The sequence below is a fragment of the Vanrija pseudolonga genome, chromosome 5 (assembly GCF_020906515.1).
Source record: "Vanrija pseudolonga chromosome 5, complete sequence".
Classification (NCBI taxonomy): Eukaryota; Fungi; Basidiomycota; class Tremellomycetes; order Trichosporonales; family Trichosporonaceae; genus Vanrija; species Vanrija pseudolonga.
This window is the reverse complement of record NC_085853.1, coordinates 776,531-804,354: the sequence shown is the minus strand read 5'-3', so window position 1 is coordinate 804,354 and position 27,824 is coordinate 776,531. Positions and strand designations below refer to the sequence as shown.

At 54.7% G+C, this 27,824-nt stretch overlaps 11 protein-coding genes across 13 annotated transcripts; 6 read left to right on the top strand and 5 right to left on the bottom strand.

Annotated features, from left to right (window-relative positions):
- Positions 1-252: 252 nt before the first annotated feature.
- U2SURP (U2 snRNP-associated SURP motif-containing protein) lies at positions 253-3,139 on the top strand (the record flags this gene model as incomplete). The annotated part of the gene is made up of 16 exons (XM_062773518.1): positions 253-403; positions 446-558; positions 636-738; positions 889-986; positions 1,045-1,088; positions 1,136-1,165; positions 1,229-1,254; positions 1,295-1,315; positions 1,356-1,443; positions 1,487-1,678; positions 1,720-1,976; positions 2,025-2,108; positions 2,148-2,333; positions 2,394-2,471; positions 2,518-2,690; positions 2,737-3,139. Exons 1-16 carry the CDS (start codon positions 329-331, stop codon positions 3,137-3,139), a joined length of 1,971 nt encoding a protein of 656 aa, XP_062629502.1. The 5' UTR covers positions 253-328.
- On the bottom strand, positions 3,126-4,780 carry IPI3_1 (Pre-rRNA-processing protein IPI3). 2 transcript variants are annotated; one of them, XM_062773516.1, is made up of 5 exons: positions 4,500-4,780; positions 4,339-4,452; positions 4,013-4,297; positions 3,732-3,973; positions 3,126-3,683 (listed from the first exon to the last, which is right to left on the bottom strand). In XM_062773516.1, exons 1-5 carry the CDS (start codon positions 4,749-4,751, stop codon positions 3,191-3,193), a joined length of 1,386 nt encoding a protein of 461 aa, XP_062629501.1. In that variant the 5' UTR covers positions 4,752-4,780; the 3' UTR covers positions 3,126-3,190. The 2 variants fall into 2 exon arrangements, with proteins under 2 accessions (XP_062629501.1, XP_062629500.1); XM_062773517.1 differs by having other exon boundaries at positions 3,732-4,297.
- Positions 4,781-4,995: 215 nt separating this feature from the next.
- QCR6 (Cytochrome b-c1 complex subunit 6) lies at positions 4,996-5,973 on the bottom strand. Its single transcript, XM_062773515.1, has 6 exons — positions 5,794-5,973; positions 5,592-5,721; positions 5,362-5,442; positions 5,265-5,309; positions 5,182-5,208; positions 4,996-5,134 (listed from the first exon to the last, which is right to left on the bottom strand). Exons 1-6 carry the CDS (start codon positions 5,853-5,855, stop codon positions 5,096-5,098), a joined length of 384 nt encoding a protein of 127 aa, XP_062629499.1. The 5' UTR covers positions 5,856-5,973; the 3' UTR covers positions 4,996-5,095.
- Positions 5,974-6,789: 816 nt separating this feature from the next.
- uap2_1 (Splicing factor U2AF-associated protein 2) lies at positions 6,790-8,902 on the bottom strand. 2 transcript variants are annotated; one of them, XM_062773512.1, is made up of 9 exons: positions 8,657-8,902; positions 8,551-8,613; positions 8,006-8,508; positions 7,735-7,954; positions 7,597-7,695; positions 7,283-7,555; positions 7,091-7,244; positions 6,909-6,994; positions 6,790-6,866 (listed from the first exon to the last, which is right to left on the bottom strand). In XM_062773512.1, exons 1-6 carry the CDS (start codon positions 8,795-8,797, stop codon positions 7,415-7,417), a joined length of 1,167 nt encoding a protein of 388 aa, XP_062629496.1. In that variant the 5' UTR covers positions 8,798-8,902; the 3' UTR covers positions 6,790-6,866; positions 6,909-6,994; positions 7,091-7,244; positions 7,283-7,414. The 2 variants fall into 2 exon arrangements, with proteins under 2 accessions (XP_062629496.1, XP_062629497.1); XM_062773513.1 differs by having other exon boundaries at positions 7,091-7,555.
- ECM15 (UPF0045 protein ECM15) lies at positions 6,802-7,384 on the top strand (the record flags this gene model as incomplete). Its single annotated transcript, XM_062773514.1, has 4 exons — positions 6,802-6,868; positions 6,912-7,008; positions 7,060-7,150; positions 7,283-7,384. 4 exons carry the CDS (start codon positions 6,802-6,804, stop codon positions 7,382-7,384), a joined length of 357 nt encoding a protein of 118 aa, XP_062629498.1.
- Positions 8,903-9,631: 729 nt separating the features above from the next.
- Positions 9,632-10,631, top strand: gna1_0 (Glucosamine 6-phosphate N-acetyltransferase 1). The gene is made up of 6 exons (XM_062773511.1): positions 9,632-9,804; positions 9,870-9,966; positions 10,014-10,087; positions 10,134-10,332; positions 10,378-10,417; positions 10,448-10,631. Exons 1-6 carry the CDS (start codon positions 9,721-9,723, stop codon positions 10,530-10,532), a joined length of 579 nt encoding a protein of 192 aa, XP_062629495.1. The 5' UTR covers positions 9,632-9,720; the 3' UTR covers positions 10,533-10,631.
- Positions 10,632-11,189: 558 nt separating this feature from the next.
- Positions 11,190-13,051, top strand: PGUG_00921 (Trimethyllysine dioxygenase). The gene is made up of 7 exons (XM_062773510.1): positions 11,190-11,570; positions 11,609-11,693; positions 11,746-11,912; positions 11,959-12,082; positions 12,131-12,227; positions 12,269-12,766; positions 12,811-13,051. The coding sequence occupies exons 1-7, from the start codon at positions 11,299-11,301 to the stop codon at positions 12,975-12,977; spliced, it is 1,410 nt and encodes a 469-aa protein (XP_062629494.1). The 5' UTR covers positions 11,190-11,298; the 3' UTR covers positions 12,978-13,051.
- Positions 13,052-19,414: 6,363 nt separating this feature from the next.
- Positions 19,415-21,428, bottom strand: OXR1 (Oxidation resistance protein 1). Its single transcript, XM_062773509.1, has 6 exons — positions 21,252-21,428; positions 20,216-21,178; positions 20,107-20,161; positions 19,873-20,056; positions 19,707-19,817; positions 19,415-19,667 (listed from the first exon to the last, which is right to left on the bottom strand). The coding sequence occupies exons 2-6, from the start codon at positions 21,173-21,175 to the stop codon at positions 19,511-19,513; spliced, it is 1,467 nt and encodes a 488-aa protein (XP_062629493.1). The 5' UTR covers positions 21,176-21,178; positions 21,252-21,428; the 3' UTR covers positions 19,415-19,510.
- A 284-nt stretch (positions 21,429-21,712) lies between these two features.
- Positions 21,713-22,669, top strand: BMT2 (25S rRNA (adenine(2142)-N(1))-methyltransferase; the record flags this gene model as incomplete). The annotated part of the gene is made up of 3 exons (XM_062773508.1): positions 21,713-22,064; positions 22,120-22,335; positions 22,374-22,669. The coding sequence occupies 3 exons, from the start codon at positions 21,713-21,715 to the stop codon at positions 22,667-22,669; spliced, it is 864 nt and encodes a 287-aa protein (XP_062629492.1).
- A 71-nt stretch (positions 22,670-22,740) lies between these two features.
- On the bottom strand, positions 22,741-23,677 carry Stx6 (Syntaxin-6; the record flags this gene model as incomplete). Its single annotated transcript, XM_062773507.1, has 5 exons — positions 22,741-22,817; positions 22,871-22,965; positions 23,019-23,161; positions 23,275-23,599; positions 23,646-23,677. 5 exons carry the CDS (start codon positions 23,675-23,677, stop codon positions 22,741-22,743), a joined length of 672 nt encoding a protein of 223 aa, XP_062629491.1.
- A 187-nt stretch (positions 23,678-23,864) lies between these two features.
- Positions 23,865-26,933, top strand: BST1 (GPI inositol-deacylase; the record flags this gene model as incomplete). The annotated part of the gene is made up of 9 exons (XM_062773506.1): positions 23,865-24,190; positions 24,240-24,387; positions 24,428-25,420; positions 25,459-25,569; positions 25,639-25,962; positions 26,011-26,293; positions 26,345-26,498; positions 26,562-26,639; positions 26,799-26,933. Exons 1-9 carry the CDS (start codon positions 23,918-23,920, stop codon positions 26,931-26,933), a joined length of 2,499 nt encoding a protein of 832 aa, XP_062629490.1. The 5' UTR covers positions 23,865-23,917.
- Positions 26,934-27,824: the final 891 nt, after the last annotated feature.

Sequence of the window (27,824 nt, the reverse complement as noted above, 5' to 3'; positions counted from 1 at the left end):
AAAGCTACTACTATCCGCGGGAAGAGTCGTCTGGCTGGCGTAAACACGAACGGCTGAGTGCAGGTGGTGAATGGTAAAGATCAACAAGGCTCGGACATCACCAAGGTCTCCAAATGGCCAAATGGTTGTAGTGGTGATGGCCCCCACGTGCAAGTCACGTGCCTCCACCTGGCCCACAATGTCATCATTGCGATGAGATGGGCAAGGGAGGTAAAGAGACCTTGTTGTTATCAGCTACTCTCAATCACCAGCCTTAACACGCCGTCTGACAGCTCCACGATCTAAGATATCACGCGGTCTGACGGTCAGCATATCGACCTTCCTCAGCATGTCGAAAAGACTCGACCTATCTCAATTCCGTGACGACTCTTCCGACGACGAGAATGATCTGGCCATTGCAAAGGTGCCGCACTGCCTGTCTTGAAGCTGCTGACACGAGCTGCAGGGGCCTAAGTTGGATACGCTCAAGTCTAAAACCTTCTCGCATGGTGTGACCAAGAAGACCAAGAAGGACTTGGAACGCGAGGCAGAGGAGAAGAAGCGCATCGAGGAAGAAGAGTAAGAGCCCTTCAACACCAACTACCCGTCGATCCGAGGCTGAAGGGAGATCCAGAGCTACAAGACGCGCACTTGAGGAGTTCTCACAAGTGTTTGAAGGGAACGCCAGGGAAGGGCCTTCATTCGTGGGAAGAGCAGGACACAGAGGCCAAGGCCGCTCGTTCGTCAGAGCCGGGGAAGGTGCGTTGGGCAGAGGTCAATGGAAGGCTTACGACGTTCAAGCGCCATACCCGGCTTCGTCTTTGCACCATGCAGCAACTCCGAGTTTACGTTCTGTGAGTGGTGATGGGATTGGCCGCGCTTCTTCAGATAACTAGACTGAACCGACAGCCTGCACAGTCTGCATTGTCGGAGGTGCCGACTCCGTCCATAGCCCCGAAGTCACGAGGGAAGCGAGCCATGGATTCGTTCTTGGACGAGATCAAGCGGTGTGTTTGATAGGCGGAGCACGCTTCAATAGGCTGACACAGGGCTTCCTCTCTCCAGAAACCAGGAAGCCCGCGAAGCTACACTTGGCAAGAATGCCCAACGTTGGTACCATTGATATTCCCAAGTGAGGTGCTGACGGCGTGTTCAGGAGATGGTTCATCTGTCTCAGCACTCGCGGGTGAGTGGAGAATGTTCGTTGCGTGGACGTAAGTTGACCTGTATAAAGCCTTTGAGACACCAGGATACGGAGGTCCCGCCGACTCTGAGGTAGGGGGTTTTTGGTCGGTCCACAATACTGACAATACAGAGCAGCACCAACCTCTTCATTGTGAGAGCAGCCACAACGAGGCCTCTACTGACCAACCTAGGTCAATCTGCCAAGTGTAGTATCGGAAGATTCGTTGGGACGCCTGTTCGCGTCTATAGGCCCAGTCGGAACAGTCAAGATCATGTGGCGTAAGGATCTAGCAGTTGGCGTCAGAATGCTGAACCGCCCAAGCCCGTGGAGAGGACCTGCGCAACAATCCGACAGTCCGCCGGGCCAAGCCTGGTTTGACAGGGTTCGTCTGCTACATGACCCGTCGTGATGCGGAAAGAGCGGTCGGCGAGTTCGATGGATATGAGTGGAACGGCAGCGTTCTGCGCGTTAGCTGGAGCAAACCGGTCCCAATTCCCCGCAAGGCACTCTATGGTAAGTAACTGGATGTGCCACATCAGCTGATCCCATCACAGATGATTCCTACAGATCATCGCAGACCGTTGGTCGGTCTGCACTGGCTCCCGAGCCGAGTGGGGTCAAGAGACGGCGCAGTGCATCACCAGATGCCAACGAACACAAATCGTTCTGGGTGAACCAAGTTGACCCTGAAACGTTGGACTTCATCAAAGCTGTTGCTGAGCGCATTAAAACGCATGGCTCCGACTTCAAGGACATGCTGCTGGAGCGTGAAAAGAACAACCCCCGATTTGTGTTCTTCTTTGACCAAGAGGTTCGTGTTCTCTACATCGGCGATCTCTTTCATACTCACACCCACCAGGCTGCAAGTCATCATGTTTTCCAGTCATTTCTGGACCCGAACTACATGTTCCCCGCGCCTCCAGCAGTGCAATTTGATGACGAGGTGAGCTTCTCTTCCCATCTGCGCTTCGCTCACATTCAGGGATATGCCTCGATCTACTCCTCGGATTCAGAGGAGGAATCGGAGCGCGGCCGCGTCCCTAAGAGGTCACTCGGTACTCTTGGTCGAAAGCGCTTTGAGTCGCTACTGCGCGCCATGTCTGGGAAACGCGTAGAAATAGCGCGGACTATGGAGTTCGCCATGAAACGAGCAGAAGCGGCTGATGAGGTATGGCCCAACTTTTCTTCAGAGAGGCTGACGACGTTGGTGGCGGATATTGTTTGTCAGAGTCTCCAGATTGAGGAGACTCCTATTCCTCGCAAGATTGCCCGTCTTTATCTCGTTTCAGATATCCTCCACAACTCTGTAAGTACTGGTCACGATGGTCCGTGACATGTACTGACTTGAGCAGGCATCGCCAATGGCAAACGTTTGGCGATATCGCCAGGTGTTTGAGAGTCGACTGCCTACGACCTTTGCCCACTTTGCCACTGTCCATCAGAGACTCCTGGACTTAGTGGGGACTGTTGCCGCAGATGTCTTTGAGAAGCAGGTCGACGCCGTTCTCACAATCTGGGAGGGATGGTACGCTTGCATAATCCGGGGGCCTTAGAACTGACACTTCCCACAGGATGGTGTTCACCGCCGACTTCCACAAGATTTTGCGGGACCTTCTCCATGGACAGGCAACGTTGGAATCTTTGTCTGCAGCAGCAGCACCCGAGCCAGAGCCGCAACAGGACAACGAGAGCCGACCAAAGTCCGCGGGTTTCAAGTCGTCGTTCAAACGCATTACCTCTGTTCCTGCCCCACAAGTCACAGTTACCATCAACTCGAGGCTCGACACGGAACCCAAGCCCCTACAAGGCGTTGCTCCTGGCGACGTCAATGTCGATTTAGACGGGGAAGAGATGGAGAGCGACGGAGGCGGTGGGCTTAACCCAGAAGATATTGATGGGGAGGACGTTGACGGAGAGGACTTTGACGGCGACTCCATAAAAGATGATCTGGACGGGGAAGCCATAGATCCCTAAATGCATAGTCTTTACAGTACACTTCAAGTCTATTCGTCTACGACAACACGTCTAAGCGAGCTTGAGGTCGACCACGCCGTTCCACATCTTCTCATTCAGCTTCACTGCTCGGTCGAGCGCAGCTCGCAGTTCTCGCACTTCCTGAGACAGTGCTGCCGAGTTATCCTCCCCTTGGTTTGTCACATGCTGTGCGCTAACAAGCTGGGCCTGGGGTGAAGCGCGTCGCAGCCGGTCCAGTCGGCTTGAGCCTATCGAAGGGCGCAATGAGATGCCAACTGTTTGCGCGTGCTTGCTGGAAACATTGACCCGGGTCCGTTCAAGGTTCCGAATTTCCATGATGGGCCAAGGGTCGTTACGGCTTGCAGAGTTGGAGAGGTCGGCGGGCCGAACAAGTGTGGACAGATGCGTGATGGGGCCAGAGTGGGCGGTGATCGTTCGCAGCTGCTGGTGCGAAGGGAGCGAGTGGATGTGAATCTCTCCGCTTCGCGTGCCCACAAGCAGCTGACTCTCGCCGTGCGACAGAGCGAGGCATGTAACTGGTGATCTGAGATACGTCAGTTGAGGGGTCGTTTCGGACTGCCGTGATACGAACTCGACAGTAAGACAGGCGAGATCCGCTTTGATGGAAGGAGCTCCAAGACCATCGCCTTCGATAGCTTCAGCTCCTCCAACAGCACCCTTGCGCTTGAAAAGGGGAATGAGGTAGACATTGCCTTCACCCGATCCCACGTAGACGAATCGTTCTGCCGAATCGACAACCAACGACGTAGGCTTGGCCGCGGAAGGCAAGGAGAATGTCGCCAACAAGTCGAACGGTGGGCTCAAGGACCACATCTGAGAAGCGTCAGACTGTGAATTCGACAAAGGCCTCACCTTGACTGTCCCGTCCTCTGCCGCAGTCCAGCACCGTCCGCCATTGGCATTCGCCGTTCTACCCACAGCCACGGCCGTGATGGCAAGGGTGTGGTCTCCGAGCGTTCCGTAGGGCTGGCTGTATGTTCCAGGGGTATCGGGATCCAGCAAGTGTGCGACCACAAAGACGTGAACCGAGGCATCTGCCGAGGATGAGATCAAGAGAGCACTATCCGGGGTGAACGTCAGACTGTTGACTGTACGATAATGAGCTGTCCAGGATGCTTGGAGGGCCCCAGACGCGATCTGGATATGGTAAGCACGCGTTCCAAAATATTCATACGGACCTCCCAGACATAAACTTGTCCATTTGGCGAGCCTCCTGCAGCCCACAGTCCGTTAGGCGAGATAGAGAAGCAAGTCAAGCGCTCCGGCAGATGGAGCTTCAGGTGTTGCTGGTCCTGCGTGTGTCAGTCTGTAACGGCCTTGTTCCGTGCCGTGAGCTCACCTTCTGCCACGCCCACACGCCTGCGATAGCCTTTCCCTCTTGGATGGCCCAGACGGTTCCACCGACGCCGTCTTGGCTCCTGACGGTAGCCAACGAGTTGGGCCCATTACTCGAGGTCTTGAAGGCCTGGACGTGTGATGAGGTTGCAAGGTCGTGGAGGTGGATCGCGGGCGTTGAAGTTGACCCGCCAGAGCGAGAAGACGAGCTTCCAGAAGCTGAAGAGGCCGACAGAACAAGCTCTTGTGTTGCCATTGTGGCTGGGATGGCGATGGCACTCAAAGTCAACAGCAGATACAACACAGATATTGCGCAGATGATCTCGCTCCCAACTTCACTGACTTTTGTCAGGTCACGTGATATCGTGAGTGGAGGGCGAGTGACACTCCGTATGCCGAACTCGACAGCAGCACTCCTCTCAAGCATCGCCCATGCCCAAGTGCTCATATCCAAATAAGTGAGGGGGTCCTGTACGTCTGCAGCATAGTGGACAATATGGTATATTCGAGATTGTTGCATCCGGTTTTGGTTCTCCAAACTCTAACAGCTTCGGAGGTTGTGAAGTGGCTACGCCCGTCGAGTGGGATTCTATGCTACACTTAAGCCAGCTTCTTGAAGAGCTTGGGGGCTGCGCAGGCCTGTGCATGTCAGTACGAGGTTCGAAAATCCAAGTCGGTCTTCTCACGTCGACGCAGTGCATGAGGTGGAAGAGCTGTGGGGAGGAAATGTCAGCAGGTGCTCTTCACGGATGTGGCCGTCGCGACTAACCTCCTCAACGCAGTCCTCGCCGTGCCAGCCCTTGCCAGCCTCGACCTGCATTGATTAGCTCGGAGCAGTTGGGCCTCAGAACAACAGTGCCCCTTACCTTGTCGGCGCAGTGCTTGAAGTGCTTGGCGGGCTCCTTGCACTCGTTCTGCTCGCAGTCCTCGCGGATGGCAGGCGCTTGCTGCGATTGATTCGTGTCAGCGCGTCCGGCCCGAGCGTGGTCGAGGCGGTAGATAGGCGCCTATCAAGAGACTGCTTGAGTGCCGACTGGGGGTTGCGCGTGTCCGCAACCCCATCTCGCCCAAGGTTCACAACAAATGCGCAACTTACGTCCTCGGGCTCCTCCTCCTCCTCCTCCTCCTCCTCGGCGGGCTCCTCGGCGGGCTCCTCAGCCTCGGCCTCAGGCTCCGCAGCAGGGACCTCCTCCGAAGCCTCGGGGCTTGGCTCCTCGGCGTGAGCCCTGCGGTTCGTCAGTTAAGCGGTCGGAGAACATTTTGAGCAGAGCTGGCGAGCGGGATGGTCGGAAACATACGTGGGGAGGAAGAAGGAGGTGAAGGTGGAGAAGAGGGAAGTGGAAGTCTCCTCGATGGCCATCGTGAATCGAGATTGTTGGGGGTAGAGGGGTGAGGTCGAGAACGGCGAGATGTATGTGAGTGTGCAACCAACTGTTCACTGCGGCTTGTCGGGTTCGTCGTTGACAGTTGCAGCATACGTCCCTGGCTGGCTGGATGCCTGGCTGCCGCTCACTGCCTGCACTCCATCACGGCTTCACGCATTGGCTCACGCACGGAGGATCGCGGACCACTATGCCGACACCATACGCAGGCAATAACGGAAGCAAATCTGGTGGATAGGCCTCCGGAGAATTTCGGTATTTAGGGCGTGGCGCGTCAGGCAGTCGAGCTCAGCTACCCAAGGGTGCTGTCATGTTCAGGCGTCTGCAAGTCATCCAGCTGGCTAGGATGCTCAAACACTCAACCCCAGTGAGGATACACCTGGTTGACATGATAGGAGTGCAGCTATCGTCATCGACTAGTGCAGTGGCCGTGTGATCTTGTCCTGAAGGGCAAGTGGCAGAAGGAGATTCGCCACTAGTGTGGGCGGATCACATCCTTCCTTTGCCGTGGACGTGCCGGAGTGACAGCTGTTAGTGGAATGGGGGACGCATGATGGTCCATCAGACTTACTATTGTCTGATCCATCGCCCCAAGGGGCCGCCCGTCGATAGACGAGGCAGGCCAAGGGCAGGGTAGCTCCGAAGCAAGAGACCGAGTTCCACACCCTCAGGAGGTGTTCGGTGCGAAGAACTACGGACAAGGCCCATGCTATGTCAATGTGCCTCCCGTCTAGGCCTTGCTCCTTGCGTTCGCGCGTGCACGAGCTGGACGAGATGTCGTTGATAATCTGCTGGTGGACCAGAGAAGTGGAGACTGACGGATGACGCCACTGGGGCCCCTCCTTCTACGGCACGGAACTCCGGTTGTTGAATCAATAGTCCATGTCAACGCTGACTTGTCAAGTCATTTCCCTCCAGCACACCATGTCCAACACGACCTCGGCCCCTCAGAACGCGGTTACAGATGGTACACTGTACGCCGTCGCAGACTGTCAGTGCCATTCACAGTGTGACTGATGGCTGATCCTCTCCAGTTTGCCTGATCCCCATGGGACTTCCAACCCCGTCGGTTGGACCCCAGATTGCTGAGTGTCAGCGAGTCCTGGAGAAGAGCGGACTGGAATACAAGGTGTGTGTTCATCCCGCCGTAGAGCTGCGTGAACATTAGCTAACAACTCGTAGCTTCAGTAGGCACACGCCGTTTACGCATCACCCTAACGCCAATAGTGGATACGGAACGAACCTTGAAGGCCCTTGGGACAAGGTGATGGAGGTGCGTGACCCATACGCTGGCAAGAGCCCTGAAATGCAAGGTCATCGGAGAGTGCCATAAGGCAGTTCACCGACTTGGAACGCCTCGCATTGCGGTGGGTACACTGACAGCAGCCCGCGCTGAGCAGGACAGACGGACATCCGCATTGGCACCAGGACTGACAGGGCGATTGTTGCCGGCGGTAACGAGGGCAAAGTGAAGCGCGTGGAGGAGATCCTCTCCTCGGACAAGTAGTCTGCTCATCTATGCATCGGGTACAGAGCGCTATGTGTCATCCCCATCGGCCAGCCAGTCTGCAAACTTGTCCAACCTGTTTTGCTCATCGGCCTCCTCGTCTTCAGCTGAGGCTTGACCTCCCCCAGACTTCTGATACCTCTCCCTTCCACTGTAGAGAGATGCTGATATCTTTGTGACATTAGCGTCAACGCTCGTTCCACCAGACATACCCTCCGTCCATCGAAGAAACGGCCATCCATCTTTAGCACGCAGGCTTGGGCGGCTGTGCCATCCTTAAACTTGATGGTCATAACGCCGTCCGCTTCTTTCTGTCCGAGTCAGTGGGTGGTACACCCTGCGCTACTCACGTCGTAGAGAACAACGTTCGTCACAGTCCCCAATGACTCGGCTTCATCTCGGACATCCTCCTTCAGCTCCAGCAGAAGTTCTGGTTCCTTTTCCAGGTCTTCGAGCTTGAACATGCCTTTGAGCACCACGATGCGGCTGAATCGAGACGGAATAGGTTGATTGTTGCTCGTTTCCTCATTTTCGTCCTCAGAGGCCGAGTCTGAGTGCCATGCGAGCTTGCTGTTGCGAGAGTGTGAGGATCACTCCACCTCAGCCCACGATGGGACTTACTTTTCAAGAGAACGCATCCGCTTTGACATCCGGTGCTTGTCTTCGGCTGTCAACTTGCGCTTCTCCTGGAGCTGCCCCCCCTCCTTCTTGGATTCATTGCTCTTGGATTTGTCGTACTCTGCTTCGCGGACGCGGAGGTTGCCATAGCCAGCACCCAGTTCCAACTCGGTGTCGTCCAAGAGTGTAATGGCAAGGTCGACACTGCCTTCCTTGAAGTACATGACCAGAGCTTCCCCTTTGAACTTGCCGTCGTCGTCGTAATAAAGCTTGACCCTTGGCTTGCCATCATCACCAACCAGCAGGACACCAGCTTTGGAGAAGACACTGGCGAGAAGCTCGGGAGTCGTATTGGGTGGAAGGTTGCTGACCCAGACGGCTGTTCGCTTTGGTGCAGACGGACCTTGACCTGACTTGCCAGTACGGGCGTCGGCCTTCGCGACCTTTTGGCCTTGCTTCCGCTTTTGAATGCGCTCCTCCCTGGCGAGGGCAGGGGCCGCAGGAACCTGCGCGACGTCAGCCGGAGGGAGAATCAGGCTACCACCTACATTCTCGTCAACGCCTTGGACAGAATACGCTGCTTGTTGTGCTTCGATTAGGCTCTGATCAAGCTGAGAGCCATTGTCAGTAATCAGGCAGCTTGTTGTGGCTCACGATTGGTAACCAAGCCTGGCCGGACCACTCATACTCGCTGCCGGTCTGCTCGTCCTCGTATTGCCATTTTCCGGATGTTTTATCAAAGTGGACGCGGGGGTCCTCCTCAAACTTTCCCGGGATAGGGGCTGTTGGGGGCATAGTCCTGCTGGTGACGGGCACAAGGCTGAGCGACTGAATAGAACCGTCTGCGATCGAAGGGGGCAGTGTTGAAGGCCGCTTGATGGGATATTGGCGGTCGTCAAGGTCTATCAAGCTGTTCAAGATGAAGTCACTGCGTCACTGCTTGACTGCTTCCTTGTTGTTATCTACCACGTGTTGATAACCCTCGCCGTTGAATTAGGATCCGGATTGCCCTATATACCCCTAATATCCACCTCATTGTTTGTTGTTTTGAAAATGGGATTCAGGGGTAAACAGACGGGGGTTGGTCGTTGACCGCGATTGTGATTGATCGACGCGACGACGTGCGTGGGGGGGTATGTGCGCATCTAGGCGTGCATAAAAATACAAGGGCTCAACGGCGGACGACGTACAGAGGTGCTCCGGCGGCGTGGGCAGACTGGGAACAGACGAACAGGCTAGCTCATATCGTGCAATCATGAACTCGGAAGCGCGGCGCGGCTGTTGACTAGGGGCGCAACGGGGCGCGGGGGGGCAGGAGCAGCCAGCGGGGAGGGGGCTGTGCCGAGTGGAATGTGACAATCTCACACAATCTTGGCCGTTTGAAACTGGTGCAGTGCGGCCGAGCAGTGCAGTGCAGCAGCAGCAGTGCACTTGCGCTGCGCCCCCGCGCCGCCCGCCCGCCCGCCCGCCCGCCCGCCAGTCGCGTCGCACACCAACCACCACCACCACCACCACCACGGCCAACCCCTTCCAACCCTCGCTTGCCCTTGCCCTGCCTCCTCCCCTCGCCAGGCCAGCCCAGATCCAGCCACCACAAACAGCCGTCCCCTCGTTCTCATACCCATACCCCCTTCCCCCCCCCCTCTCCCATACTTAATACTGCAACGATCACTCTCGCTTCAGTCTCTCATTCTTCTCGGAACTGCATACTACCCATCATGCCCGCCAGGCCCGACGAGTTTCTCTTCCCCGCCAGTGACATTCCCGCCTCGGTCAAGGCCGCTCTCGGTGACGACCTTGAGGTAGGTTAGGTTGGCCACCTGAGCCTTCGCCCACTGCAGTTGTGATCCAAGGCTAAGGCTCACAGCTCCGCCCCCTCGCAATCTCCGACCATGCGCGTGGTCACTTCGAGCTCCTCACCGTCCTGACGGCCGCTCCGAACATTGGCAAGGATGCCTACATTGGTCAGTAACCAGCACGGTCCGCATTTTCAAAACTGACACTACGGCAGATCGCTTCGAGTACTTGAGGTCCTGCCCCAACACATACTACACTGTGGTCATTGTTCACAAGGCAACCGACCAGGTAGGTGAAACAAGCATGGTGTGGCTTGTACTGACACGCACCCAAGCTGGTTGCTGTCGGTACTGTCTTCGTCGAGCGCAAGTTCACCCGCTCCGGTGGCCTTGTTGCTCATATCGAGGACATCGCGGTTTCCAAGAAGATGCAGGGTCGTAAGCTCGGCCTTCTGATCATCAAGACGCTCGAGGAGCTTGGTCGCCAGGCTGGCTGCTACAAGGTCATTCTCGACTGCAGCAAGGAGAATATCGGTGAGTTTACCGCTTCATCTGGCTACTCTCTCTAACTCTCTTCAGCATTCTACGAGAAGTGCGGGCGAGTATCTTGGAATCTGGAGTACTGCTGTTCTGACTAACACTATTACAGATTCAAGCACAAGGAGTACGAGATGGTCATGTACCTCGACAGCCCGCCCGCGCTCGCCGCGGCCACCCCTGCCCCCCGCCTCTAAGGCGCCACCGTCTGACACAGTCAACGCGGACCCACGAACATTATCCACGAACAATTCATGTCGCATAGAATCTAGCATGGACACTGCATTCCTAGTATGCTGGAGCAGAGCGCTCTCGTTTGGAGTGCATCGAAGCCATGCCATGTCCATGGTATCATACTGGCTAGCACTGACAGATCGTATTGTGGTCGGTTCACCGTCCGCGGGGACCTCGTCCGTCTCAGACGGTTTACAATTGCCGTGTCAACGTTGCAGGCATCCGGAAGTTGCACTTGCTGATTCGGGCCGTCTTAGTGCGACAAGTCTTATTGCCATGGGAAGGAGACATGGATGTTGCATGGTGATTGTGATTGAGAGGACGCGTTGGAGGCGTTGCATCGCGCGTGGCTTGTGCGCGCTAAGGCGCAGGGCGGCGGGCGCGCAGTGGAACGCGTCGGCGGGTTGCTTGCTCTGCCTTGCTTGGCGCGTGCCCTGTGCGAGAGAGTGACATAGTTGGAGAAGTGGGTAGAGTGGGTGCCGTGAGGAAGGGATACCCATTTGGCGGCGGCCCATTTGGCTTGGTCGGTAACGAATTGCCGCGTTCCGGCTAAAGGTCCTGGATCTATCTGGCTTGTTGACGCTCCTACCTCGTCGTCGTCGTCGTCGACTGCGTTCGTTCTTGGCCTCCTCGTCACTCTTTAAAGGTCGAGTCGCAGAGGCGGGACCCCAACAAAGGCCCACGCTTTGCACTCACCCCCACTCCCACCCAGTTGTCACCCTTTTGACAATGCTACCGACCCGAATCCTCAAGGCAGCTGGCAACACTGCCCTCCGAGCTCGAGCTCCCGGCCGTCTGCTGCGGAATGCACAACAGCCTCTGGTCCCTTCCGTCCCCGTCCGTATGGCCTCGCAGAGTCCAAGCGTTCGCCTCCTCCACTCCACAACCCCGTCAAAGAACAAAGCTCAGGATGCCATCTGGGGAGCCACCGCTTCTCTCTCTGGCACTTCGGGTTCCCCGCAAATCGTGATCAACTGGGCAGACGGACCAGCCTCCACCTTGTATGCCCACCCCGGACCGTTCAATATCTAACGACCAGTGACACGCAGTATCTGTACGACCACTGCCGCTGCCCATCATGCTTTCACCCCAAGACCAAACAGAGACTGAAGACTCTGGGACCGGTGAGCGGCATTGGTGGTCTGCGAGCGCGAGGCGAGGCTAAACGTGCCTTAGGTGGCCTCAGATGTTGCCGTCTCCGCGATAGAGGTCAAGGACGGTCAGCTCCATGTCTCGTGGAACACGGCTCCGGGACATGAGTCGTCGTTCCCTCTTTCCTTCCTCCGTCAAGCCTCGTATGATCCTCCCCTCGCCGATCGCTTTGGTCTTCTCGACCAGACTCCGTGGGTGCAGACAGGCAAGGCCCTCTCGCCTCTAATCATGTCACAGGCAGACCTTCTGGGGTTCAACCATCGCCGCCAAGCCCCCGACCGTCACCTATGACTCAGTCATGCCGAATATTGCCGGCGAGGACGTTGCTGAGAATGGAGTCTTGGACTGGTTAAACAAAGTGGTGCGTACTCTGAAATATTGAGACTGAGCTGTTATACTGAGTCCCCAGTATGAGTTCGGCTTCTGCTTTGTGACGGGTGTCCCAGCCACCGGCGAGGCTACCGAGGAGCTCATTCGTCGAATGGGGCACATCCGCGAAACACATTGTAAGTGGCATTCTGAGGCGAACCGACACTCACCAGGCAAGACGGCGGATTCTGGGACTTCACAGCAGACATGTCGAAAGGCGACCTCGCTTACAGCAATCTGGCGCTGCCTGCCCACACTGACACTGCTTACTTTACGGATCCAGCCGGTCTTCAAATCTTCCACTGCCTGTCGCACCTGTCGCCGCCGGGAACAGGAGGCGAGACCCTCCTCGTAGACGCATTCTACGTTGCGTCCCAGCTTCGGGAGCGTAACCCGGAGGCTTTTGAAACTCTGGCCCGTCTGCCCGTTCCATTCCACGCCTCTGGAAACGAAGGCACGATCTTGCGTCCCCCAATCGACCAACCGGTCTTGCGGCTCGACCAACACGGCCTACTTGCGCAGGCCCGCTGGAACAATGAAGACCGCTGCGTCCTGGGAGACAAATGGACACCACAGGATATCACACAGTGGTATGATGCGGCTCGACTTTTCGAGAGCATCTGCACCAGCCCAGAGGCTGAGTATTGGGTGAAGTTGAAACCAGGAACCGTTGTCGGTAAGTCGCATCATTCACACACCGGGTGCGCGCTAACCCTTTAGTCATTGACAACTGGCGCGTCATGCACGGCCGAGCCGCCTTCACGGGACAGCGCCGCATGTGTGGTGCTTATGTTGGCGCCGACGACTGGAAGTCTCGGAGGAGAGCGCTCAAGAAGGTGCAGCAGCAGAAGACGGGCGAAGACGATGTGTGGCGATATGGCTGGTAGTTGAACAGGACCGATTTCGAGGAATGTGCTCAATTCATAATGTGCGCAATGGATAACCGACGTCACTTCATTCATGATTGATGCACGATGCGCTTCCAGACCGTCAAAGAGTATATGTAGCACTAGTGGCATCTTCGCGCATAAAGGACCTGTAAGGTACTGCTCGGCCTGAGGAAAACTCGACACAATTGGAAGCCCCCTCTCTTCCACGTATCTGACCGCCTCTTCCGGCCGGAGGGCCTGAGGATGGATAGAGCAGGCAGCGGGAAAGAGTTGTGTGGCGGAGGCGTGCGGTGGCCGCCATTATGCGCCGCGTAGGAGTGCACGTTCTTGTCTCGAGGCCAAAAAGTGCTGAGTAGTCAAGTCCATAGTAAAATACTTGTATGTCTTGTGAACTAATTGCCTGCAAAAGTCCCCATATTACACTTTACACCGTCTTTACCAAAACTGAGTCCACTGCCGATCCCTCGGCGTATCTCCGCACACCATTCGAGCTATCTATCTCCTGTTGCTATTTGAAAAGCACAACAGAACGGAGGTGAGATCTTCACCTCCTTACTAAATGTGACCATCAAAATTTCTTATGGCTGAAATAGAGCATCAGAGAGCTCCCCTTGGCAATTATTGGCTCCTGCTCTTCAAGGTCGGCTACGAGTAGTGAAGGGTACTGCAGGACGGAGGTATTGACTTTCTCATTCACGTTTCAGGTGGCGTCTGCCGGAGAAAGCCGTCCGTCGAGTTCATCATATCGAATACTATTGATTTAATTCCTAGGCAAGTTAAGGAGGAATTGGAGAGCAATTATCCGCAACTAAGACAAACTCTGGGAGTGCCATGTTGACTGGTATGTGTGGTGGGGCCGCAGTCTGCCGACCTTCTCTCCCCTGCTGTGCAAGGTGATCGATCCCCTTGTCCAAGGTAGTGAGTAACTTGCTTTACATGGCAGGCATGATCCACAAACCTACCACGGAACCGTCACCCCACTATAGACCACGTGACAGTTGTGGAAGGAACGCCAAATTATGGCCATTGCAGGAAGGTCCTCTGAGACCGACCCGCTGCGGAGTGCATTTCCGGATTTGCATTTGCTTATCATGCACAAGACATATCTGCGTCCCAGACGAAGCTCTCGAAATCAACCGAATACAACCTTTTCGGGTCGATTTGGAGCAAATCTCGCAGCGTGCTCCTTGAGCATTCGATGCTTGCCATCTCAGATTTCGCTTTATACCGCGTACGCGTCCACAACTACTCTGCATCGCTCTCTCGCACGTGGTTTGGCACTTCTCCACAGGTAGACCTGCAGATACGGCTGCGTTGTTGGTGATTCGGCTTCGTCAGGACGTCCTGTATCGATTTCAATCTATTCCGAGGCCCTATAACCAATTCCAAGAATTGTCGAATTCCCATTAGGAAAACCTAATGAATTTTGCATCCTAATAAATTTTGATGAGTTTTGATCCGACTGTACTACTATGTGGTCTTGTGATACTCCTGTGACGCTTACGCATTCCTGGCCTGGGATATTCATTGTGTGGATGACCCACAAATTGATATCAGCCCTCAAAAGTGGAGAAATTGAAGAATTCTCATATCCTCCGATTGTCACTTTTGGGTTCAGAAGTCCAGAATGTCCAGGACACAGTAGTTTGGCTGGTCGGCACCGAACCCCTGAGCCTGAACTTGATTCACAACTCGTCCCGATTCGCCGTGAATCATGACTCGCCCGATTAACGACTAATCTTCGACTGTTCCACATCAGTGTAGTACCAGTTGGCCTGCGATTCCTCGGTGTTGCACCTGCAACACGTCCAACTCGTGACTCGCCCAACTGTTGCTGGTAGCATTTGTGGCAGATTCGCCTGTCTTCGCCCTTGGCGTGATTGTGCGGACTGGACTGCTTGCGCTCGCAGCAACGGTTCCCTCCTGTTGTGACTCGAAGTCTCCTCTGGAACCGGGCGGTGAGTAGGACTTGCCATTTGACTCGGGCGTCACTCGTAAGTCGTAAGTCATATTCGAGTGGCGCCATGGTGGCACAGACCATGCCAAAGATACTCGGACTGCTGGGTCACGCTGGATAGGAGGAGCTGTGGGAGATCAGACCCGTGGGTTGTACAAACCCCGGGAAAGTCGTCGGATACCGCCCAGACGCCGCTCGTCATAACCAGAACCTTTTGCAGGTCGCCCGTGTGGCGAAGCTTCAACTCGCATGCGTCACGAGTCGCGTACGTCAAGTTGCAAACCTGAACGGACTTCACAACTGCGAGTTGCGTGTGCTGCGAATCGAGAAGGGTTTCGAATGGATACGGGACATTGCTACCGCACTCTGCCCATACTTCGGCGAGACTCAGGTCATGCAATCGCGGAGGGGCCATGTCATGGGGCAGCAAGCCATGGTGCTACAGAGCAGTCGCAACTCGAGCAACTTGCGGCTCGAGCATCTTGTGAGTAACGAGGAGTGAGGCACCACACGCTCAGCCAGCCGCGAAATTAGTTGAGGGAGCGCAACTCCGTGCAGAAGTTGCTCGACTCGAACTGCACTCCGTGACTGCGGTGACTTGTGAGTGAAGCGGCAAGGGGGTGCCCAGTGTCACCAGAGAAAGAAAGAGGAAGACCCGTCAGTGTGTCCAGCAGACCCACGAATCCAAGGTGTTGTAGGTAACCTTGCTCGATAACGACGTCGACGAGAAGCCGATACAGTGCGATCACGTCGAATGACTTGACGCACTTGATTCCTTTGCCGCACCTTTACTGCATTCGCCACGGCACACAGAAGAGACAGTTCGCGACTTGCAACGCTGTTGTCAGGGTTGTAAGGGCCCCAAAGACAAGCATAAACACGCCATCGACGTTCACCTGCACAAGTGGGCACGTCGGATCGTCGACGCGAGTCAGGCTCTCAGCGATCCCAATTCCGCCTGCGCATTCTGGTTGTGAAAACGTTGTAAGTTGGTCAAAATCCAATGTTTGGTCTTAAAGTGTTGAAACAACCCAATTGGTGTTTTGTTCCTCAAAAATAGCACATTTAAAGTTGTTTTGCGGGGTAATACTGCACATACAGTTTCGCAAACGAGTGATTTGGTTTCACCCGGGCGTTTTAAATTGATTACAGCCGATTCCCAGGCCGTAAGAGCAAGTTCAATAATTGTTGAATTTTCATTAGGAAAGTCTAATGATTTTTGAGTTCTAATAAATCTTGTTGAATTCTTATCAGATTCGGCTGATGTTTCGTGGGATGATAGTCCTATGATGTGGGCAGACCTGCCCCGTACAGAATCTTCTGTATGTTTACACCATGAATTAATGTAGGACTTCGAAAGTGGAATAATTGAAGAATTGTCAAAGTGTTCAATTGAATCTGTTATGTTCAAAAGTCCAGAAACATCCAGGACACGGTATACCATACATCGGCCATCTTCACACAAAACCCGTCAAGAATGGTCCATTAAGGTTTTCTAACACTAACCTTACAATTGCCACACACTGCTTCTGTGATGGTGACGATCACCCCAGCAGGATGAGACTCTCCCACCCAAACCACCTTCATAAGCCAAGGGTTTTAGTTCAAATGTTTACTTTTACCAACAATGACGATAGAGGGCACTCCGCCCATGTTATATTTACCAACACTACGATTAAACGTAGCGCATTGGTAGCTGGAATCAGTTCCTGTCCAAAAACTATAAAGCAATGCATTATCGATCCGCTGACGCCTATTTAGAGCACATAGTCATAAGATTGGGCAGTGGTCGCATCATAGCAGCCTCGTCTAGCCTTCGCAAGCCTACTGCACGCAGCATATGTTCGCTGTGCAGCCCTTCCAGCAGAATCAGCTCGACAGTGCTGTCTAGTCGGCTGTCAGTCGTTATCCTCCCAGGTATTGAGGTCAGAGCAGCCTGATGCGCCTTTGTGTCAACATTGGTCTCAGCAGCTATGCCTATCGCTTCAGCGTCCGGCCGAGCCAGCATCAAACTCATGCCCCGAGGTTAATACCAAGGAGATGTAGTTGCCATACTCGTTTAAACTCATTCTGAGAGCATGATCGCCTGTCCACTCACGTTTTGGACGCCTTTCGATCCTGGTGATGGAGTCGTTGATGTGTTGGTGGATATACTGAAGCCACCGCATGGCAATTGTCGTTTCCATTCTCAACATGGTAACATATATGTCTGGGCCGAGAGCTATGCTTTCAGACTAAATCGAGTCTTGAGTGTCAAGTGTCATGGGATGTAAGTATTCGTCCTCAAATCGCTAAGAGCTTGTACGGGACAGGTTTTAGTTAGGTCTGCTAACCACCGCCACTCTTGAATGCTTCACCAACCTCCATATCGCAAGCAAAGAAGTACCACTCACAGTTGTTGGAAGGACACAGTGTCAATAACTATCTCTGTGGAAATGAGTCAGAATGGTGGGCAGCCTAAAGTGCGCCGGACTGCTCTATGTCAAGGTACAGGACACTTCCCGTGTTGGATCTCTTCTTTCCTCTGTACTTGTGCAACCACGCCACGAATGATCACTATTCATTGTAGGCATGAATTAAGGAAGTCCTCTCCGTCATCAAAGAGTCAAGAAAGGATGGGCCATTGAATATATCCTTAGCTGTAAGGACGGACCTTCAACCCGTTGTTGGCATTGTTGGCATATATATAATGAAGCCGCCTCCTGACAATTACCGGTTACCCTTTTACATTGCGGTTCTTGACAGGCATAAACCTACACGGCTAGCATGTCTCTGCATGTGTACGTCTGTCTTTGTATATATGCACGTATGTCTTTTTATATACGCGTCCGAAACTGGCTATCAAGGCACACTTCTCCGGAAGTTCCACCAAAACCACAAAGATGTAATGAACACATCTCACTGAGATGAACGAACTCTCATCAACAACGTACTCTCACTAAGACAATCGTGGCAATTGGTTGATTCATCGCTAGCTGTCCCCACTCCCTCTTGGATTCGCTGCCCTTTTGCGCGAAGGTCTGTGCTTAAGATTTACACGGCAAAATGGGCAATTGAGGGCCCTCGAACACAGTGCACCCACCCCAAACCTTGCAGGTCAGACCAGGCAGCTGGCTAGAGCTCGGCAGTCCAAAGAATTGGCTCACAACACCACGAGCAACAATGAAACACTCCGGTGACGGAGGAGCTCCTCAAGGTCCTACACTTGAGACAACCGAGCAGATTCTCCTGGTGTCTGGTTGAAATCACCATCTCGGTGGGTTGGCCATCCCAGAAGGGTGCAAACCAAGGCCAGCTTCGTTTATGATTCACTCTGCGAGTTCAAGGTGAGCACCGATTTGAAGAAGCCAGGGCATCTCCACAACGCGGGGCTTCCAAGTTTGCTAGAGACTTACTCGTTCCAATGTCTGTGGCACAGGTGCCACAGACATGCCGGGGACATGGTGGCACTGTTAGAAAATGACAGAAGCGTTGACATCTGGGATGAAGGCTATGTAGAGTTCGTTGGAGAGATCATTTTCATGCGCTGAGAACATCAGGCATGGGACTTGGAGAGGGGTTGGTTGCTTCTAACAGATAGTGGCAGTTCGGTATCGGCTGTGGTCACGTCAAAGGCCTATCAGTCAGCATCGTGCACCCGAATTCATGTTCGCAACAATCTGAGCCGCAATGTTCCGGTCGTCACAGACAACGTAGTTGCGCACACACCTATCGGACACCAACTCCGGGAGAGCGAGCTGGAACTGATTTTAGTAGGATGGATAAGGCAGGTGGTACGGGGGGGCCGGAGAGTAGTAGACCTGCCTATGCATGATGAATGGCTCGAGCCGAGCTAGACATAGATGCCGGATCAACTCCTCACTCCTTGTTGTGCCCGGCTCGGTATGTTGGTGAGTTCGATAGTGGCAGTGCGCCTCACGGCCAATGTTGGTGGGTTTAATTAATAGTGACAGTGCGCTTCACTCCCATCTCTGGAAGATAGGGGAGCTGAACTGGCCGAACGATACCCTTCCTGTTTTATGAAACGCATCAGGGAGGTTCACACGCAGTGAATGATGACCATGTTCACGGTGCAGCTTGTTCGGTTGTTCAAGTTGGCTTGCAACGATCGCTTTCAAAGTTTGGGCCAGGCCAGGTATGCCTGCTCGTCGGCAATACAAGTTTAAAGGAAGCTTTATCCCATGGAGCCGGCCACATTATCAGGTCGCTGCCACTATCCCCACTTCGCACAGCGAGACGAACGGTTGCCTGTGGCGCGAGCTTCAAAAAGCTAGCTACCACCGTCCGCCTCGAGGCTCCTCACTTGAGGCTCTGGCAAAGTCTATCTGGTACCTAGGCCAGTGTGAGAGCCCCATTAAAAGCCTTGGACCCCCTCCGCATGCGGTTATACAGCGGTCACTGTCGCGACAGGCCGAGAGACGGTGCTGCTTCAGAGAACGAAAGAAGGGAAAAGTGATTTCAGAGTATCGGAGGTGGGCAGGAGTTGAAGAGTGCATGAATGTTGTTCTTGTGAACGCGCCTATCAAAAGTACTAATGTGCTGTGTGTACGTGGCCGAGTAGAGCAGATGCCTATCACGATGTGGCCCAGACCTCCAGGCCGATGCAATCGAAGGGCTCTCCCTTGTCACTGAAACCTGCCCCACACAGGATCTCATTCTGGAAGGCTGGGGAGGTTGCAGACGAGTTCCGACTAAACGTCGAGTCGAGCAGCAAACCATAAGACGTTCCGCTGTGCCGCGTGAGCAGAAGCGAGAAGTAGCAAACTCACCCTCCCCCGAAGGAGATGAAACCTGTTTCGCAGAGGGCGACGTATTGATTCCGACCGGTCCATCGGAAGATTCGCGGCTGGCTCTCGCCTTCCACAAACTTGAACATGAACCTAGGCCGTCAGCAGGGCGGGCGAATGAGGAGGTTGTGGAGGTTGTGCCACGTACGATTCCCCCGAACCATAGTAAGTTCCCTCGCGCTTCACAATCGGCTCATTCAAATAGACCCCAAATGTATGACCTTCAGCGTCGCGGACCACCAGGACATTCCCGGCGGTTCGGTGATCCTTAGCGTACGCCTCGACCAAACGGTAGAGTGTCGACAATGAGGCACCATGCTGATCCAAAGAGACTACGATAGGTCAGTGACAAGAAGGAGTGCAAGTATCAGCGCTTGCTTACAGAGGAGAGACCAAGTGTCCCCTATGCGCTGTCGGGGTGGCAAATTACCGCGCAGCTGCTGTAGTTAGACACCGGTCACGTAATAATACGCTGCAGAACCCAAACGTACAGCTTGGGCTTGAGTGATATCAAGAACCGGTGTAGTGAGGTCCCTTCTTCCAGATAATCGGGTATCCAGCCACTCGGATTCAGGCTCAGATGTGTGAGATGTTGGACCCGAGGGGCGGAAACCGGGGGTCCCGGTCGGCGCTGTATAGCTCCCAGCGATTTGCTCGATGGAGGCGAAAGGAGACGTATGGCTCACGTCGATGGGAATGGCTGTCTTACTGGGCGGTTCTGCTTCACCGACAGGCGTAGGGTTGAGAACGGATCGCTTCCATCTTCCGGCCAGCTTGGTTGCTGCCAAGGCGTCGGCAAGTGAATGCGATTGGTGATGGTGCGCTCGAGAGCCTTCACTGCTGGCTCTTGACAAACTGCCTCGGGGATTCACGAGATATTCGTTGGACATGCGACGCATGCGCCGAGCTGCGTTTTCCTTCCCAAGAATGGGCGGCGCGTGGAAGACGATGTCGGCACCCACATCTGTCAGTTTTGGGGGTGAACTGGGACCCGAGTAGTCTTTCGTCGGGTGCATGTATCTCAACCGTGTTGGAGATGAGCCTGCAGCGTCTGGAAATCTGAGTGAAGTGGGTGTCTGACGCGATGAAGTTTGAAGTGTAGCGGTCGATGGTGCCGGGACGACTAGCGGGTCGTCGTCTGTGAGATCCAGAAGCTGCGTCGGGCGCGATGAGCGTCCAGCTGCGGGAGCTGTAGACAACGACCGGCCCCGCTCATCTAAATCGTCAAATGACCCCAGAAGGTCATTGTCCTCGAGGGCGAAGTGCGCCGCTACGGGGGATGAGGAAAGCGGGGGCTGGCTCGATGTTCCCATCAATGGAGAGAAGTCCGGCCCGTTGTTGCCCGAAAGTGGAGCCGAATGGAAGTCTCCAAAGTCGTTGGAGGACGTCTGCCTGTGTGAATTAGGCGTCGCACGTTGGGCATCAGCCGGAACTGAGCGAAAGTCGGACATGATCTGGAAGGGGGCGTGTCAGTTGGAGAGGACATCTCGAGGAAAGCTCCAGGGCGGCATGTGGGTGAGTTCTTACCGGACACTGTATACCTCGCGAGGGAGGCTACATCAACAGACGGACGGGTTGGATGACGTGTAGACTGAGGGACCGACAGATTGCTAGCAACCTTGAGAGCGAGGGAGGGAGTCACGACGAAGACGATGTGCGAGAAGATGAGAAGTGCACAGGTGACAAGGCGAGCGGACAGACACCAAGTGACGTCGATTCGTCGATTCGGGCCAGTGATCGCTTCCTCCACCCTTGGGCGGGCGGGCGGGCACAGGCGACTTGGCTTCTACATATGCCGTCTTTGATCAGTGCCGCGACGCCGCCAGGCAGGCTCCGGCGGGATCAATTTTTTATCTCGTCGGCAGCAGGGGTTAGGAACCATTATCTTTTGACTGCATGATGATCACCAACAATCCAACAAAACGTCGTCAAACCGTCGACAGTCGGCCAGCATTGCACGCAGCTTGGGCGCAAGTCAAACTGGCAAGATGCCCGCCAAGCGGCCTAGGAAGCGACCCATCGCATCATCGGCTTCAGCAAAGGCAGGGTCCGCCACCATCTCTCACAAGGTCGCCCAAGCCACCATCTCCTCTTACCACACTTTGCTCAAGCAGCGAAGCGCCCTCCGCCGACAGCTTTCAAAGGCCGCTGGCACCGCAGACATTGATCTCCAAACTCGCCTTGGCAAAATCGACGCACAACTCGAATCTCTCGGAGGCATCGAAGCGTACCAACATGCAAGCTCCCTAGGCCAGTCCTCCCAACGTGGGGGCGACACATCACGAGTTTTGATCAGTTGGCTCAATCAGCTGGGGTTGAACACCCCCGGCCCCAGTGCCAGTGAGCAAACCAAGCTCAGGTGAGTTCGCCCGAGTCACTGCGTGATATCTGACAGAGCCAAGGATGCTAGAAATTGGTGCTCTCACTCCGGACAACTACCAAAGCTGCTCCAGCTGGATTGAGAACTCCCCTATGGACCTCAACTCGCGCCACCCGGACATCCTCGAGCAAGACTTCCTTCAGCGCCCCATTCCCGCGACTGAGCAAGACCAATTTGACATCATCAGTTGCAGCCTTGTGCTCAACTTTGTTGGAGACCCCGCGGATAGAGGTGAGCCAGTAGTTAGCATCAGAGGCTAACCGGCGCAGGACGAATGTTGAAGTTGTGTCATGCCCATCTACGATCACGACCATCGTCGCTGCTGTTCATTACCCTTCCACTCCCATGTGTCGCAAACTCTCGATACATGACTCATGACCACTTCAAGCGATTGGTAGGATCGATCGGCTTTACGCTGGTCGAGGAGCAGTGGCGTGAGAGCGGGAAGGTTGCTTGCTGGCTTTGGCGGTGGAGAGAGGACAGCGGCATTCTGCCCGAGTTCCGAAGCAAGAAGCTGCTGAACGACGGGAAGAAGAGGAACAACTTCACGATCTTGGTTGAGTAGAGCCGGTAGCATGCCGATTGTATGTACATTGATGAGCTGCGACAGAGTATGCTGGGAGGGAGCATCGGCCATCAGACAAGGATGACTGCGATCAGCAGAATGATGAGAACGACCACAAGGATGCCGATACACCAAGAGCTGCGAGTGTCTGGACCAGTCTCAGCTGACAACTCGTTGAGGGAGGCACCGCTAGCAACTGACCTTCGTTCTTGGTGATAAAGTTCTGCATCGTTTTGGTGACTTTGGACAACCTCGATTGGGTGCCATCTACGCGGCTGGACAGGTCGTCCAACATTCTGTGAAGAGTTAGACGTGTCCACTGGCTCAGCCAGCGCAGCCGGTCACGCACTCGCTATGCTCCACCACTTCTTGTCCGATGAGTCCAGCCTGGGATGCGATTGTATTGAGAGTACCAGAGATCACCCCCAAGGTGTCGTCTTGCCGGCGTATCAAGACCTGACCATCAGTCACCTTACCAGCGGCCTGACTTACCTGCTGCTCCTCCCGCTCCCACTGCTCTGCTTCTTCAAACTGGGCGTCAGAGGCCGGTTCGGCATAATCCCTATAAGAGGAACCAGATGTTGTTCCTGTTATTTGGTGCACACGCCTCTGTAGTGCCTATAGCCGGTGGTTAATAGCGTTGCGCAGAACATGGGAGGCAGCCAGCTCACCTGCACTTCTGTTGTCACGCGATTGACGAAGGCTCGTCGTTGTCGGACCTCAGAGTCGCTGATTCCCCAACGGTCGCCATTTTCTTCTACTGCACTGACCGACTCCTCCAAATCGTCCAAATCGGTCTCGAGCAACCCCAGTGTGGTTTGAAGCTCTTCGATCGTCTCGGTCAAGCTGGCTGAGTCTGTCGAGGTTGACCGTATGCGGGCATATGAGTTGAGAAGTGTGTTGACGTTGCGGATGCTAGCCTCAACCTCTCTGCCTCGCTGTCAGCCTGGTATCTCCCCAGTCAGGATAGACGAACCCTTTGGCATCTACGTATGGATCTGTCGCCATGACTGTCGTCGAGTGAAAGAGGATTGAAGGAAGAAACCAAGATGACGATGACGTGTTTGAAACGACGGAAATAAGGGACGGGACCAGATTACAACATTACTACGATGATGGGCAACCAACCTCCACTTTCGTGAGACGACGTCGAGCAGTATCTGGCCTCACCCACCCTACATCACCCACCTACCATCTCCGTCTCTCGCTCGCCACACTCTGTTGACAAACGAGGATCACCAGGGATCAATGAATGTCCCTCGGCATCATAAGCGTCCAAATGGAGCTCAACTGCTGGGCTCTACCGTCATGACCTCACCCATGACCTGGATAACCTTGCTTTGGTGCGCCTTGACCTTTGGCGCGTTCTGGGCCTTCACAGAGGACCAGAAAGTCTCTGGGGCATGGGGATGCGAAATGCCTCGCATGTGGGTCAACTTTCAAGAACAGACCTATGCTGGATTGTCCCATTCAAAATACAAAGTCTACCTCTACCGCGAGACCTGGCCGCTGTCAAACAAGGTATGAAGCTGAGATGCCGTCTGGCCATGGTCTGACTTATCTCCCTCAGCCGTCCGGTCAGCCCGTCATCTTTGTTCCAGGGAACGCGGGGTTCTTTGGCCAAGTCCGCTCCATCGCGTCGTCGGCCGAGCGGCAGTTCGATGGCGATGATGCGACCGACCGTCAGGTGTGGTCGAAGCCACTTGATTTCTTCAGCAGTGAGAGTCATGACCTTTGACGCGGCTAATGTTGCCGCAGTCGACTTCAACGAAGACTTCTCAGCATTCCATGCACCCACTCTGCGCGATCAGGCGAACTATATCGCGGCCATCGTCCCTCACATTCTGTCGTCCTACCATCATCTCCCCACAAATGAGAGGCCGACTCGCGTTGTTCTCCTAGGACACTCGATGGGAGGGATCGCCTCACGTCTCGCCGCTTCTCAGCTGCCTTCAAATGTCATTGATTCGATAGTGACGATGTCTACGCCACATCAGTTTCCCCCAGTTGCAATCGACTACGACCTGGAGAGGATATACTCGACAATCAACAACCCCACGCCTGGATCAGAGCAGCCGCTCCTAGTCTCCATTTGTGGAGGCGATTCCGATACCCAGATCGTGTCTGACAGCTGTGCTTTGTCCCAGCACATGATTGGTGTCGATGGCGGCTTTGCAAGCTTTTCTACAGGCATGCCAGGCGCCTGGACCGGGGTTGATCACCAAGCCATGGTTTGGTGTGTTCAAGTCCGCTGGAGGGTTGCCCGAGCTTTGCTCGACATGACTGCCACAGATTCGAGGGAGGCGAAGCTCGATGCTGCAAAGCGATGGCTTCTCGAACCCATGCTGCCTTCGGTCACCGTGGCCGCAACCGGTGCTGGATGGCCTGCGAAGGAGACTTGGAAGCATGAGAAGCTCCCCGTCACCTCCCGAAACATGTCGATTATCCTCCGCCTACATCATACGTCCCCTCGAACAATAGCCCAGCCTCCCGTCGACGTGCTGTACTGTGAAGCGGACGATCAATGTCGAGGACTTAACCTTTCGGTGAGGGCTATCCCTTGGGTTAAGAATGAGGACCTGCCCTTTCCATTGAAAGGTGAAGGCGTTTACCCGGATGAATCCGCTCTGGCCATTATCGTCCATGATGTGTTGCCCATCCTGGGCTACTTGGATGTGGCTACACCTTTTGGGACGCTATTCGCTTCTGGAGGACCAAGGTTTGAAGGGCGGCACGTCAAATCGGGTTGGGGTAAGTCTGATAAGGCGAAGCGCCCCGCTGATTCATAGACTTCAATCCAGGAGGCGACGTACCGGTTTATGCCACCTTGCATTTCAACAAACCGGTTGTATCGTCACTTCTGGCGTGGCGGCTGGATGTGAGGACGAGCTATTGCACAAGTGGGTTGTGATTGGGACTCTAGAGCACGACATATGTAGGCCATGCTGACGATACAGACCACAGACCAGTTATCCAGCACCTATCGAAGCCTCCTTCCTGGGAATATCAAGCTTCATACGAATCTCGATACTTTCCCGTTGGTAACTCCTCGGTCGTGATCCATTCGCACATTTCCGGAGCTCCGTTTATTGGACACAGCCAATCCACCCAGGGCCTTGATGTTCGCATCTATCAGAATCCAGACTGCCCTGTTCAACGAGTAACGGTAAAGCTGGATTTAATCGCGTCATTGGCCAAAGCAGTGCTCCGCCTGAGGATTGCCATGCTCGGGTGGTGCCTCGGGTGGGTCGGTATTTTGGTGTTCCAACAATTGCACGAGGCTCAATCTTCAGGTATGTCGCCCTCAGATGTCTCTACCTCATCCTAACTGACCTGTACAGGACGATGGTCGTCACTCACTGCGATCATCAGTCGACGATGGAAGCAACACGCGGCTTTGGGCACGGTCGTCCCCTTGGCATTGTCTCTTGTGCAGTCTCTGATGTCGTTGGCAGGCCTGCCAGGACATGAGCTCCTCCTCGGCTTTACTCACCTCTACCTCGCCCCTTTCTCACTTGTGGCCGCATTTTGGTCGTACGGAGCTGTCGTGGTAGGAGAGCTACTCCTCGAGCAACTCCTCAATGTTGGTGGGAAAGTGCTCTCACCTTCCCCCTCCAAAACGCCGTACGTTCCGCCATCGGGGTCGTTGTCGGTAGATGCTGATTACTTGGGCAGCCCCTCGACCAGCAAGCGGTGGAGTGTACTGCCTCGCATTGGGGGAGGGCTGCTCCTCAGCCTTCTTGTCAAGTTCATTATCCCCTACCGAATGGCATCCGTCATGTTGTTCGTTGTCCAACTGGTGTTGACGTTGCCTCATGGGCGTGAACAGGTATGCTCTTTGCGCCACAGCACCTAGCTTACTTGCACATAGAGTCCCCGCAGCTACCTCCAGGTCTCCGCCCTCCTGGTCACGTTCTTCATCCTTCCCTTGCTTGCTCCAGCTATCGCAGTCTGGGGCCGTAACGTTTGGGTGACCAACAGACATCAGTTCAGCGAGGATCACGCTCTCCTCCCCTTCTTTCCACTTCTTGTTTTGGTTGAATTGTCTAGCATAGGGCGGCCGCTGTCGTCAAACACGAGGTATCATTCGTCTGTATTGGCACTCGCTGACAGTAACAGGCTCTTGCAGGCAGCTGCATCCGCGGCACTCATCCTCGCCGTCGTCGGATTTGTCGTCGCGCCTCGCAGGCCGTGGCTACTCCAACCTTTTGTCAATGTCCTGTATATTACAATGTCTGGCCTCTTTTCCGGATACGGAACATAGAAGCCCACATCGCATTATTTAGATATCATTTGCATGTAGCCGAGGTCATCGGCGGTCGTCGTCTCATTGTGCTATTGTGTTCCATGACGGGCTGGTCCTTGGGCGCCGCAGGATACTCGGTTCTTCGGCGGCAGTCACTGTGTCCCACTGAGAGGATACACATTGGATAGTCGATACTTGAGGACCCGATGCCGTCTAAGGCTGCGCGTGGTCAGGAGACCATCGCCAGTGACCTGGCGGCGGGTGTAACCCGCCCAAAATGCGCCAAGTGCCTCCCCGACACGAGCCGCGAGGTTGATCTCTTTAGATTTGCTTTCATCCTGAACATGTGATCGTCTCCCTTACCAGACCCTTGCCCTGCTGCTCCGACATTGATAACCTTGCTTCCATGATCGCTGCACAAGTTGATCCGTGTTGATCCGAGTGCAGCAGTAGATCCGCGATTGTCCGAGCATCGGCAACTGACTGATTGTATGGTGGTCGGTCGTTGGACCGCTGATCCCCGATGGGGCTCCACGGTTACTACTTGACCGGAACGTCACCACCTCCGTGATGCTCCGCGCGTCCAGTTAAGCGGTCTAGCTTGCATGTTCCGCTTCTCGGCGGCGTGCATGGCGGCACGGGCCATGTTCCGTCTTTCGGAGTGCGGAGTGCATAGACGGGCAGGCCGTCGGTGCATGTTCCGCCTTGCCTCAAGGGCTGCCGGAAGTCCAGCGTCTACCTTGGCCAAGTTAGGGTTGACAGATCGCGTATTGCACAGACGCGTTCAAGTGTCGACGTGTCATGACGATCCGAAAGCGCCCATGGCCGTTCCGATGTCGTGATGCAAGCGCTGCTCCGCAGATGGACATGACAGGCGTTTCGCTGCATAGAGCGCTTAGTTACACAGCA

Excerpts from the sequence above, each read along its gene's own strand:
- OXR1 (XM_062773509.1), bottom strand. The coding sequence starts at position 21,175 with ATGTCCGACTTTCGCTCAGTTCCGGCTGATGCCCAACGTGCGACGCCT. Across the intron at positions 20,162-20,215 it reads ATATCACTCAAGCCCAAGCT|CTGCGCGGTAATTTGCCACC; the intron begins GTACGTTTGGGT and ends TAACTACAGCAG. Across the intron at positions 19,818-19,872 it reads TACTATGGTTCGGGGGAATC|GTTCATGTTCAAGTTTGTGG; the intron begins GTACGTGGCACA and ends CTGACGGCCTAG.
- PGUG_00921 (XM_062773510.1), top strand. The coding sequence starts at position 11,299 with ATGCTACCGACCCGAATCCTCAAGGCAGCTGGCAACACTGCCCTCCGA. Across the intron at positions 11,913-11,958 it reads GGTCTTCTCGACCAGACTCC|GCAGACCTTCTGGGGTTCAA; the intron begins GTGGGTGCAGAC and ends ATCATGTCACAG. Across the intron at positions 12,228-12,268 it reads GCACATCCGCGAAACACATT|ACGGCGGATTCTGGGACTTC; the intron begins GTAAGTGGCATT and ends TCACCAGGCAAG.
- QCR6 (XM_062773515.1), bottom strand. The coding sequence starts at position 5,855 with ATGGCCATCGAGGAGACTTCCACTTCCCTCTTCTCCACCTTCACCTCC. Across the intron at positions 5,722-5,793 it reads ACCTCCTTCTTCCTCCCCAC|GGCTCACGCCGAGGAGCCAA; the intron begins GTATGTTTCCGA and ends GACGAACCGCAG. Across the intron at positions 5,135-5,181 it reads ACCTCATGCACTGCGTCGAC|GCCTGCGCAGCCCCCAAGCT; the intron begins GTGAGAAGACCG and ends TGACATGCACAG.
- uap2_1 (XM_062773513.1), bottom strand. The coding sequence starts at position 8,797 with ATGCCCCCAACAGCCCCTATCCCGGGAAAGTTTGAGGAGGACCCCCGC. Across the intron at positions 8,509-8,550 it reads TCCAAGGCGTTGACGAGAAT|GTTCCTGCGGCCCCTGCCCT; the intron begins GTAGGTGGTAGC and ends GACGTCGCGCAG. Across the intron at positions 7,955-8,005 it reads CGGATGCGTTCTCTTGAAAA|CAAGCTCGCATGGCACTCAG; the intron begins GTAAGTCCCATC and ends CTCTCGCAACAG.
- IPI3_1 (XM_062773517.1), bottom strand. The coding sequence starts at position 4,751 with ATGGCAACACAAGAGCTTGTTCTGTCGGCCTCTTCAGCTTCTGGAAGC. Across the intron at positions 4,453-4,499 it reads GCGTGTGGGCGTGGCAGAAG|GACCAGCAACACCTGAAGCT; the intron begins GTGAGCTCACGG and ends TGACACACGCAG. Across the intron at positions 4,298-4,338 it reads GACAAGTTTATGTCTGGGAG|ATCGCGTCTGGGGCCCTCCA; the intron begins GTCCGTATGAAT and ends TACCATATCCAG.
- gna1_0 (XM_062773511.1), top strand. The coding sequence starts at position 9,721 with ATGCCCGCCAGGCCCGACGAGTTTCTCTTCCCCGCCAGTGACATTCCC. Across the intron at positions 9,967-10,013 it reads TGGCAAGGATGCCTACATTG|ATCGCTTCGAGTACTTGAGG; the intron begins GTCAGTAACCAG and ends ACACTACGGCAG. Across the intron at positions 10,088-10,133 it reads TTCACAAGGCAACCGACCAG|CTGGTTGCTGTCGGTACTGT; the intron begins GTAGGTGAAACA and ends CACGCACCCAAG.